At 44.0% G+C, this 12,413-nt stretch overlaps 1 protein-coding gene and 1 long non-coding RNA gene across 3 annotated transcripts in view; one reads left to right on the top strand and one right to left on the bottom strand.

The window, feature by feature from the left end:
* The window catches only part of LOC125632168 (uncharacterized), a 37,215-nt gene extending 25,883 nt beyond the window's left edge, over positions 1-11,332 (top strand). For both annotated transcript variants that reach the window (XR_007355213.2, XR_012667022.1), the window contains 3 exons: positions 2,207-2,325; positions 6,823-6,937; positions 9,352-11,332. This is a non-coding gene — a long non-coding RNA (uncharacterized LOC125632168). The remainder of the gene's footprint in view (positions 1-2,206; positions 2,326-6,822; positions 6,938-9,351) is intronic.
* The window catches only part of JARID2 (jumonji and AT-rich interaction domain containing 2), a 306,448-nt gene that overhangs the window by 27,356 nt on the left and 266,679 nt on the right, over positions 1-12,413 (bottom strand). Inside the window, exons 9-11 of the mRNA XM_048839904.2 lie at positions 9,694-9,786; positions 9,015-9,133; positions 8,750-8,820 (exon numbers count right to left, since the gene is read on the bottom strand). Coding sequence (XP_048695861.1) covers positions 8,750-8,820; positions 9,015-9,133; positions 9,694-9,786 — 283 coding nt within the window. The remainder of the gene's footprint in view (positions 1-8,749; positions 8,821-9,014; positions 9,134-9,693; positions 9,787-12,413) is intronic.

Here is a 12,413-nt window from a genome sequence, read left to right as displayed (position 1 = left end):
TCAAAGAAGCAACTGAGGTTGCTTGCATTCTACTTGAGTGACCTGTGACCTTCCTTGATAGAGCTATATTTACCAGTCTATAGAAGTTTGTATCAAAGTCTTTGTTTGAAATAGCTTGTCCTTTAATCCTCTCTCCACAGATTATGAAAAATCAAGGGAATACCCTAAATGGCTTAGTTCTGTCTATAGAGAATTAAAACTCCCTTCGGACATCTAGAGTGTGGAGCTTCGCCTCACTTTATTTCAATAGGTTTCAGAGTGGTAGCCATGTTAGTCTGTATCAGCAAAAATAACGATTAGTCCTTGTGGCACCTTAGAGACTAATAAATTTATCTGGACATAAGCTTTCGTGGGCTAGAACCCACTTCATCAGATGCATGGAGTGAAAATACAGGAGCAGGTACACTTAGTAAAGCAACCTCCATCCTTTCATGTATTAATACCTGCTCCTGTATTTTCACTCCATGCATCTGATGAAGTGGGTTCCAGCCCATGAAAGCTTATGCCCAAATAAATTTGTTAGTCTCTATGGTGCCACGAGGATTCCTCGTTATTTTTGCTTTATTTTAATGTATTTTGGAGAGAGAAAAATAGAGGCAGGAGAATAACGTGATTTAAATGAAAGGCAGATAGATATGGGGGCCCTGACATCAATGCCTGTATCTCCCCCTCTCTTCTGGCTGATGTTATCACTACCAGGAAGGCTGGTTTTATGGAAAGATGAAAAAGAACTTGTGTTGAAAGGTCCAAGAGGTGGGCCTATTAACCCTCTGAGAACAATCAGATCCCAAGAAGGGGGGGGTTCTCTAACTTTCATAAGAATCTGGCCACTGTGGGGTGTGAGAATGTGGAAGCCACTTGCAATGGACAGTGGAGAGCTGAGATGGTTGCTAGATGACCCCTTAACAAGTTCACAGATAGTCCAGAGTTCTTTAAATTCAGGAGATAAATTCCAGTCTGTCTAGAATCTTTGCTTGAGATGGTGATAACTGGTGGTGTTATGACCAGATCATGAATCTCTTCAATTTAGCAGCATAAGTATGTCTGGTAGAGTCTTTTCTGCTGTGGACAGGGACACTTTGTATTGCAGATGAGCAGCTTATTTCTACTGAAGTCAGTCAGCCAGTATTTATGCTGTGAAGTGTAGGGAATATGGGATGATGGACTTGGCTGTGCCTCCATATTATGACCTCTGGTTGGAGAGCTATGTGTATTGATGGTTGAATGGAGAGATTCTTCAGGCCTGATACCAGAACTGTCTTGGTCATGCTGGAGCTACCATGATCATTATGGCAGAGTCCCATCTGAGCTTCCTGAAAGCACTGGGGATGAACAGAATTGGAGGGTAAGCGCATAGGAGACCTGATGACCGTGAAATTAGAGATGCATCAGGCAATGACCCCTGACTTAGTCACCGTCCAAACCAGAAATTTTGACATTTCCTTTTTGCTCTTTTGGCAAAGAGGTGTATGCTGGAATGACGACAACATAAGACCTCTCTCTCAAGTGTAATCTATCAACCTGTAACGGGTGTCTGAAAACTGCTCACTAAGGTGATCTGCCAGCACATTCTGTATTCCTGGGAGAGGAACAGCCTTCAGAGTAATTTCATGATGGATACAAAAGTTCCAAAGATGTACACCCTCTTAACATGAAGGAGTAGACCTTATGCCCCAATGCTTGTTTACATAAAATGGCTATTAACTCCAGGACATTTGTGTGGAGACTTGCTTCCTGAGGAGTCCATGTGGCTTGTGTTTGTGATCGTCTAAATGGGCTTTCCATGCTAAAGTAAAGGAATCTGTCACCAATGTTTTTGATGGTAGTGAAGGGGAGAATGGTTGTCCCATTGCAGACTTTGAAGGGCCCCCTCCACCAATTTAATGACAGGACTTCTGGTGGAACATGTATTAGGATGGACAGGTAATGTTAGCTTAGCTGATACATAATACAGATCTCAAACACCCTTGCATGCAACAGAAGTCTGGCAGGCTGAATTACAAAGTTGCAAGGGCCATGTGTCCCAGCAGTCAAAAAAGTTCTCACTGATATCCTGTGGTAAACATGAAGGTCGACAGGTAGGTCTAATATGACTTGGACTCTCTGGTGGTAGACAAGCCATCACCGTTAGGGAGACCAGCATGACTGCAATAAATTCTATTTTTTATGTTGGAGTCCGTATTGACTTCTTTTTGTTTACTTTAAGGCCTAGAGAGGCGAACAGTTGCAGAGTCTGTTAAATGAAGTCTATTACTTGCTGGCGCACCTTCTCATGAATGAGCTAGTCATCAAAATATGGGAAACTTGGACTACCTGTCTCCTGAGGTAAGTGGCCACCACCAGCAACCATTTTATGAATACCCTTCATGCTGTTGGTAGGCTGAATGGTGATGACCTTTGCTACTAGTGGCAATTGCCCACGTGAAACCTGAGATATCTTCTGTGGGCAGGTGGGATAGCTATATGAAAGTAAGCGTCCGGGAAGTCGAGAGCTATGTACCGGTTATTCTGATCTAAGCATGGAATTACAGAGGCCAGAGTCACCATCCTGAACTTGAGCTTGCAGATGAAGGTGTTCAACTGTCTGAGGTTCAGAATGGGTTGCCCACTGCCTTTCTTTTTGGGAATCAGACAATAATGAGAGTAAAATCCCTTTCCCTTGTGTTCTTGATGAATTTCTTCCATTGCTCCAAGACTGAGAAGTGACTGCACCTTCTGATATAGCACGCTTTCAATGAGAGGGGTCCCTGAATAGGGATGAGAAAGGTGGGTTGGGGAGGGTCTGGAACTGGATGGAATAACATTTCAGTTTCCAAGACCCCAGCGGTCGATTTTGCTGGTGCTCCAGGACCCATTCATGAAATAAATTATTCCCAAATGAAGGGGATATAATTGGAAGAGCCAAAGGGGTTTGCTTTAGATCAAGAAGTCAAATCTTCTGCCTTCATGTCGACTGAGGTTGATCAGCAGAGAGGGTGATGTGGATCCTGATGACTTCCTTCTGGGAAATTTCAGACATTTCCTAGGTGTTTCCAGGCTGCCTGTATTAAGGGTAAAAGGATTGCCTCTATCATGGTTAGCATTAAAATCTCAGTGTGGCATACGAGGCCTTTAGGTCATCTGTTTTCACACTAACAAGTTCAAATTCCTCAAAGGGGAGATCCTCAACTGTTATTTGAGCTTCTTTAAGGATCCCTGAATTGTGGCGCCAGGAGAATCTCCTTATAGCAATTGAGGTGGCTATAATCTAGAGCAGCAGTTCTCAACCAGGGGTCCACGAGCCCTTTCGGGGGGCTGCGGAGCCCCACCACTGAAACCCAGTGCCCCCCATGGGGCTGAAGAGGGGAGCACCACAGGGCTGAAGCCCAGAGTTCCAACACCCCCCGTGGGGCTGAAGCCAGGAACAGCGCAGGGCTGAAACCCCGAGCCCTCTAACGTCCCCTGCAGCCGGGAATGGCGTGGGGCTGAAGCCATGAGCCCCAGCCCCCCTCGTGGGGCCGAAGCCGGGAGCAGTGCAGGGCTGAAACCCCAAGCCCCACAACTCTCCTGCAGCCAGGAGCAGTGTGGGGCTGAAACTCCGAGCTCCTCCATCCCCCTGAAGCCAGGAGTGGCAGGGCTGAAGCCCCGCTGCCATGGACAGAAATTTTGAGCCGATGGGCGGAGTTGAGGGGCACAAGAGTGTTGTCCCCCAAGCTGCAGTGCCTGAACCAGAGTGGGGTAGTCGTGGGGGCAGCTCCACCCTCCCAGCCCCCAACCTCCTCCTCTCCCTCATGCCCCACCCTCTGGCCAGATCCGAGGCAGGAAGACAGAGCCAGGCAATGAGGGGCAACTGCTCCTCTGACTGATGGTGCCATGGAGTGGGCAGCCACGGCATTTCCCCATCTGCTGCTGGTGCCTGGGGTTGCGTCTGCTCCTCAGCTCCCAGCCTCCTTTGACTGCTCATGCAGCCAGTCAGAGCTGCCCAGGCAGCTCCGGACCCAGCAGATCCCTCGGGCAGTAGCTACCGGCACACAGCCCCGAACAGGTGAGTGGCCTGATAAGGTGAGTCAGGGGGCTGGAGGTGGCACTCCCTCCCTGGACCCTGCTGGGCAGAGATGGCCCAAGCCCTGCTGGCCCTTCCCCACCATCCCCCAAATAGAAGTCAAACTACGCCTATGCCCCAGGGTCCCACCTCTGGTCCGGATGGCCCCCTGCTGGGCCCCAGAGTTTTTCTAGCATGTTGAGGGGGGCCTCAGAAAGAAAAAGGTTCAGAACCCCTGCTCTAGAGGCTGTATCTGCAGCATGCAGGGCTGCCTGTAGGGATATACATGCCATGAGCTGACTCTCAACTATGATAATACGTGGTCTTGGGGAAACTTGTCTATAAATTTGGTCATAGAATCCCAACAAGGCTTTGGGGGGATGATGATGATGATGATTCTCATTTGGAGGCTAAATGTTGAAGAATTCTTTTCTTCAAATACATCTAATTTTTTGGGTTACCGGTCATTGGTGTTGATTTTTGCTGATTCCCGAGACCTTTTGTAACCGCTAATGAACCCAATGTAGGATTTGTCAAAAATTGTTCAAGTCCCTGGACGGGAACTTAGTAGCAATGGTCTTCTCTCTTCAGTGTTGGTCGTGGAATGTCTTGTAGACATCTGGGGTGGAAGCTAATCACTCAGTAACTTCCACCTCATCCAGTGATGATGAGGATGTATGGACTAGGGCAGGATGGTCTTCTGTCTGGGTCTCCTCATCTGAGCCTTGACCAGTCTGTTCTGCAGGCAGTGGAGCAGTTGGTCTAGTTGTAATGCCCCATGTTGACGCAGGCCTTTTAGCATGATGCATTTCCCTTGGAGCCTTATAAGGCCAACAGTGCTGGTAGGCAAAAGTGGCAGATAATCAAGGGATAGGGTATCAAAGAATAATATCCCTTCTTGAACTTCTGTGTCTGTGGTAATAGGAAGCAACCCATGACATTCTCTCAGATGTGAACTATCCTGAATACCTAGAAAAGGAACAACCTCGTGAAACCTCCCCTAGTGGTTTCAGAGTAGGAAAATGCAGCATATTCCTCCAGAACAGGAGCTGTACTAATTGGTGTGCTGGAAGCCCCCATGGAACGTGCTTTGGCTGGTACTGTAGATGTATGCAGTACCAGTGTCAGGACAGCTGTTGGTTCTTGGAGGCGGCACCTTCCCCACCACTAGTAGTGGGGAATTTGGTGTCAAGGAGACCAACACGTCTTTAGATGCTGTATTGGATTTTGGTAGTGCATATGTTAGCACTGAAGTCAAATTAAGTAGACTGCATTGGAACCAGGAGCCTTGATGCTGAGGAGTCAGAACCAGGCATTTATGCAGTACGACAAAAGACAGTCCTGGGGCATGAAGACTTGTGCCTGAATGGGTGCCAGTGGGACCGTTTTGGGGCCTGTGTCACCCTTGACCTCTGAGACTAGAAACAATTTGAGGCTCTTAATGTGAAGGACCTGTTGAGGAGCAATCTCTATCTCTTTTCTTTATGAACCTTGTGGTCTTTCTTCCATCACCTGACATTTTACCAGACAAGGAGAAATAACCTTTAGAAACAGGAACTTCAGCCCTATGAGTAGCTGATGACTGCTCAGAGGTTTCCGCCCTGAGCATCCTGGAGCCTGAGAAGGAACACAGATTTCTCCAAAAGAAATGTCTTTATTAAGCAAGACTCCCTAGCTCTCTGGGTTCTCTTTGAAAAGGATCTACAGATGGCACATCTCTCTGTAATGTGCCCCTTACCAGACACAATATTCATCTGGTATGCCCATCAATTAGGGGCATGACAGCCTTGCACAAAGGGCAGCTTTTGAAGGCTGGATTGTTCAGTCATAGTGTATGTCTACACTGCAGTCCGAGGGGTGACTGCAGCACACATAGGCATACCCTTAAATCTAGGCCGCTAAAAATAACAGTGGAGATGTGGCAACATGAGCTGTACAAGCCCACTGGGGACCATACTTGGATTGCTAGCTCATGCTGCAGCCCATGTCGCCATACCTTCACTGCTATTTTTAGCTGTGCTAGCAAGAGTAAAACTAGCATGGGCATGCCACCCCTGCTGCAATAACACCTCTCGGTGCAGTGTAGCCAGACCCAGAGAGAGTGATCCCCCTACCCTCCCAGGCAAGCAGAAACCAGTTTCCTTACAAAAAGGGAAGAAAAGAAATGAGATCAAATACTAACACTAAAGCTAATCATTAACTATTTACATAGTTCACAGTGGAGCAAAGAGACTTGGACACTAAGTTCCAATTCATAGCCAAAGGAGGTAAGAAGGAAGCAAGAGGCAGCTGGGGCTGTCCTACTCTTTACATCCTCCATCAGAAGCACGACCTCAACAGACACTGCTGCCCAAGAGAATCCAGACTTGAGTACTGGGCACATGTGCACCAAGAGTGGAATATATATGGACAATGCATCTTGAAGAAAAATTTTCTGTCTCTACCAGAGCAGAGTGAATAATTCACAAAGAATAATAGATTAAACAAATTTAGACTCTTTCAGCTCATAAAATATCTACCAGGCTATAGCAATGGCCTTGAATTTATTAGTTACTCAAATATCTTTTTTAATTTTCTACTTTATGGATTGATCATCAATACCCAAAATTCAAGGTTAGTTTTGATAGGTCAAATAAGTCACTTGAAACTGTATTTGTTCTCTGACTGTGACAGTACTCCAACACGGATATTTGTATATGTGATTGTGAATTCTGCTTTCAGTGCACTTTTTTTTAAACCACTAAAACTTGAATGAAGTCCTAATGAATATTCACAGTAAATTTTGTCATTATTTTACCCAGCACTGCGTTCTAGATTCTATAAATACGGAAGCAATATCTCAATCATTCATCACTCTGAGGCAAAACGTTGACACAGATGTACAAGTAATAACTAAAAGGGACATTACAAGGAGAAGTAAGTGCCCACAGGTATATCACCCCAACTGTTCATCAATTCTAAACGTACAGATCGCTTTTTATGCCTTGAAACACAAAATACTCCAAGGCAATGTCCATCCATATGGGTTAGAAAACAAATCAGCACCTGTCTAGCTCTAGGAAAAGTGCCCATTTCAAAGAACAGATTGAGGATAAATTGGAAATCATGTCCCCACCCAATATGCTTATAAATACTGCAACAAGTGGAGGCTTTTTGGGTATCCCTGTGGAGAACTGGGACACATTTGCATTGTTTTTTATAGACATCATATGACCCTCAGTTTATCTGGGTGACACTATCCTGCCTGAAGGCCAGGAGTTAAATCAAAGGCAGTTGTAAAGGGGAAAACAACCAGGAAGCAAAACAATGGCAAAGAGACGGCTCTGAAGCACGGAATCTATCAATTGCAGAATACCCCTTGTCTGGCTCCCTCCTGGCTGGAATGGGTTGCTCTTCCCAAGGCGAAAAGATTGGAACCCTAGGGAGTCCTAAATCTCAGAGACCCTAGAAAAGGGATGGGAGAAGGGGATTGCTGAGCCAAGAGAGGTTGCTCTTCAAGATATGTCAGGGAAAGCTGACAGACTGATTGAGGCACAGAGACGGGGAACATGCTGCAACAGGGCAGTGTGCTTCTCCCTGCTATTCGACATTGGTGAGGCCTCATCTGGAGTACTGTGTCCAGTTTTGGGCCCCACACTTCAAGAAGGATGTGGATAAATTGGAGAGAGTCCAGCGAAGGGCAACAAAAATGATTAGGGGTCTGGAACACATGAGTTATGAGGAGAGGCTGAGGGAGCTGGGATTGTTTAGCCTGCAGAAGAGAAGAATGAGGGGGGATTTGATAGCTGCTTTCAACTACCTGAAAGGGGGTTCCAAAGAGGATGGCTCTAGACTGTTCTCAATGGTATCAGATGACAGAACGAGGAGTAATGGTCTCAAGCTGCAGTGGGGGAGGTTTAGATTGGATATTAGGAAAAACTTTTTCACTAAGAGGGTGGTGAAACACTGGAATGCGTTACCTAGGGAGGTGGTAGAATCTCGTTCCTTAGAGGTTTTTAAGGTCAGGCTTGACAAAGCCCTGGCTGGGATGATTTAACTGGGAATTGGTCCTGCTTTGAGCAGGGGGTTGGACTAGATGACCTTCTGGGGTCCCTTCCAACCCTTATATTCTATGATTCTATGATTCTATGCTACAGAGGGAATTAGCTGGGCTGAGAGGTACCTACACAAGCAGCCAAGGAAAGTTTAAGGCATAAGTGTAGGCCTTTTATTGTTTTACTCTCTGCTCTACATGCTTTGTACCTTTGAGGAATGAATAAATAATACTTTGTTTTGCAGACGCTGTTTCTGTGTCACTGGAAACATATGCTGTGACAGGCTCCCCAAGTGAATCTCTCACATGTCAAAACCAAATTGGGCCTGTGTCATTAACATGGTTAGAAACCAAGGGGCTGCAGCCCACAAAGCCAATCTAAGAGTGGTTGGGCTGCATGATTCCACCCAGAGTGAGGTGCAGAAAGCCAGGCTTACCATGTAAGGTGGGCACTCGAGAGAGACAGAATGGGGTCTAAGGCACAGTTCGCCCAGTAGCCATGACAATGCCAATCATTAAAATGTACAATACCACTTGCACCTCTGTAATTTTAAACAGTGGGTACACACGTGACCTTCTCCAGTAAAAATTGCACAGAACAAAAAGCAAAACAGAATTGATTCTGCCCACTCCAGATACTGCCAAAATTGTTGACTCCTAATACCACACAGAATGCTGGGGGGGGATCTACTTACCAGGCACAGCACCAAGATGTCGCAGGATGGATCCTGTATTATTAGGAAGGACTGTAAGGTTCCACCCATGCCTGTTGAATGAAGTGATACACACATTATTATGCGTCCGCATTAAAAACAAACTGGTCTTAAAGTTGCTCCTCATCTCAAACATTTGTAGTCATTGTTTTGACCTATAGTCTTATATGGATTCTGTGCTGAATAGAATAACTGTAGCATAAGAGGCAAAATACCATAAAAATCCAGATTATTTATCTAACTTTACCTTGAGAATGGTTCAGATTTTCCAACAGGAAAGCCGCTCCCATGTGTGTTGGTATCCACTTTCCCACAGTGCACTGCTACATGGCAATCCTTCTGTTCCACTAACCTCCAGTACTCTTGCTATAGCAGAAGAAGGCAGTAGTAAATTTTTAGTCCAACGGACAGTGAGAAAATTCCTTTAAATGTTCACCAATCAACAGAAGGTTACAGTCCACTGATACACTCAGTGTTGCTCCAACAAAACATTTCCTCTTAGAGACAGATATACAGAACTTTAAAAATAACAATGAATTAAGACTTAACATCCCTTTTGAAGACTGTTTATTTCCATTTTACAGATGGGGAAAACTGAGACACAGAGCGGTTAAGTGACTTGTGCAAACTCACACAGGAAGACTTTCGCAGAGACAAGAACAGAACTCCAATCCCCTGACTCCCATGCTGGTGCTTCAACCACAAAACCAACCAACCCTCCTGCCTGTCTTTAACTTGTCAGTGCCTTTATTGAAGATATTAAGTAATGTCAAAAGGAAGAGCAGAGACAACATCTTCATTCTCTTCCTGCATCAGACACCTTCAAGCAGTCTACTGTGCCACTTTGTGATTTAACTTTGCAGAGCCATCCCTAAATCCTCCATAGGGAAAGATTTCCCATCCCTAAGTGCTCTCTTGCCCCTCACCTCTATTTCAGCTACCGAAGGCTCCTTGCTGAAGCACATGTTCATGATGTTTCTTGCCGTCCGGTAAAAGGTTGTTAAAGAAACAGACCTACCCTGTGAATCAAGAGAGCACGATTAAAAGTGAAAATAAAAATGGTACCTTCGCCCCCCACCTCCAGTGTTATTTACTATGCAAACCTTACCTTCCTCAGCCCAAGACCAGGAGAGGGGAAGGGACAGAATGTTCTCTAAGAATAGGTACAACAGAGTCCATTGATCTAATATACATTTCTTCCTGAAGCAAGTATCTCAAATGCCATTAAAAGCAGTAGGGAACTCCAGCTTTTATCATGGCGAGCAGCAGCTGATACAGCAAGTGAGCCTATGCAGATGTCATTTTAAAACTTCCACCAAGTCAGTTTCCATTTTTAAGGTCTCTCTTTTTAGGAAAAGTGTTTTAACCTCATTTAACCTATTTTTCTGTGCAAACAGATGCTGTTCATGATAGAACATGCACTACATGGAGAACAGGAGGACACAAAAAGGATGACTCGGAGCTAAGTTATACTTTATATTCAGTAATTGCATGTACAACAACAACAACAAGGCAGCAAGGCATGGTTCAATAACAATATTATGAAGACCAGGGATTGGTATGGAGGGGCAGGGGGTTTACAAAAGCAAAATAATAAAATGTGTGTTGCTTCCTTCCTCCACTACTTTGTCTGCATGATGTCCTTTAGATTGTAAGCTGCTTGGGACAAGGAACTGTCTTATTTTTGTTCTATACACACTTAGCAAACTTCTGAATATTCTTTTACATGTATATTATTCTTATATATTAGATGCTCACACACACATATAATAATAAACACATTTTCAATCTAAGAGAGATCCATAGGAAGACATAGCACCAGCCCTTTGTATATCTGCAACCAGGTTGCCAAAGTAAAATACGGTGGTCAAGTTCTCAGTGTATGATCCAAAGTTTGAAATTTGGAAATGTGTAAAATAAGCCTTAAAAGTGTTTTTATGTTAGTATTATCTGAGACCAAGTTAAGGCTTACAAGAAAAGAGACCGTGTGGAGACAGGAAACATGCCCCCCCTTTAAGGCTTGGGGACATTGGAACCTGCCTATACCCTCTGGTGAAAATGCAGCCTCTATTTAGGTTTCAAGTTCTTCCATCACTCTAAACTAAGAAAATAACCTTGAAAGCTAAGGGATGTGAAGGATGACAGCACCCTGCCACCAAACCTTGCAATATTTTGGTCTAGCCACTGTGATATGTACCGATTGTACTAGGCCAGGCTATGTACAAGAGAAATGTTAAAAAGGAAGTTAAAAAGGAATTCCTGCTTTACAAACATGAAGTCTATCCCTTGTCCCCATATCTACCTCTCTCTTTCCTCTGACACCAAATTACCTTCCCTCACATTTGCCAACCCTCTTCCTCTCAAAAAATAAAGGAAAACCTAAGAACCAACCCCACACCCCCTCCGGATCTAAACTTCTGGTAAATGAACATTTAATTAGTTGGATTATTTTGTTTTTATTTTTTTAAATGGTGAAACATGATCTGCTAAATTGCTAAAACTGTATTTCTGCTTACTTTGAGCAAGAACTCTACCCAAGAGTAAACCAGGGACAATTACACAGCAGTTTGTTGTTGTTTTCTTTTTCCTATAAGAGACTAAGTCTGTTGCTAAAACATCAATGGTCCTAACATTTTGTTTTTGTTTGGTTTTAAACTGAATGCAGGGCAATTAGCTGCTACAAGAAGTCTGTAAAATGCCCAGGGCCCCAGACTCTCATAAACCTCTAAGTTGGATGGTCTGTGATACAATGAGCAATTTCCTTCATCTTTTACTGCCCTTGTGAATCTTTTATTGAGGCAGGCTTTGAAAACAAATCCTCAAATCGCTCTGCTCCTACAGTCTTCAAACTTGTACATATACTTCCCTGATGACAAGCTGCTAACGAATGCTCTATAGAAGCTTTTTAGGTTTAAGATGGTTTGCCTGCCACTTTGTCATACAAAAGAGAATAGGATTCAGGACTGATCCTCCAAAATTAACTATGTCCTCCAAATTCTGAGATGGGCGGCTGCCCTATCATAGGGAAGAAACCTACATACAATAGCGGACAGAATTATTAAAAAGATTGAAGTTCTTGATTTTCTCAATCAAAAAATTTCATATCCTCCACCTCGGCCCAAAAGTCACAAAATATATAAAGGCTGATGAGCTTTCTACATGAAAAATATGACAATATTTTCTTGAGGATCATTAAGAGAAAATATTTTAAGGCTTTGCACTCTAAAATGGAGCTGGCTGAAAATAGACTCACAATACAAAATTATTACTGAAGTGCAAAACACCTTTTGAGGCCCCTGAGAAGATCTGAACAGTTGATACTAAGGATCCTCTAGGAACTTAGATGTATTAAGCAAAATCTTTGAAGCAGTAAAGAGCCTAAACAGAAGAATAGCTGAATGGCAAAATTATATTGTGATACTTCATTCTACCTACATTACTATTAAGGAGAGAAAAGAGAAAGGTAAGAGTCCTGAAAATGAACTCAGGTCAGGAGTGCCCAGACTACGGCTAGATGAAATTTTTCAGACATTTTTTTTTTTGCTGAAAAACCCAAATTCAGGTCAACCAAACATTTCATGAGTTTGTGCCATTTTTAGTTAATTGTTTTAGTTTAAACTAATTGTTTTGTCATTATCCAAACAAA

The sequence above is a fragment of the Caretta caretta genome, chromosome 2, assembly GCF_965140235.1.
Source record: "Caretta caretta isolate rCarCar2 chromosome 2, rCarCar1.hap1, whole genome shotgun sequence".
NCBI lineage: Eukaryota > Metazoa > Chordata > Testudines > Cheloniidae > Caretta > Caretta caretta.
This window is presented reverse-complemented; position numbering and strand designations above follow the sequence as displayed.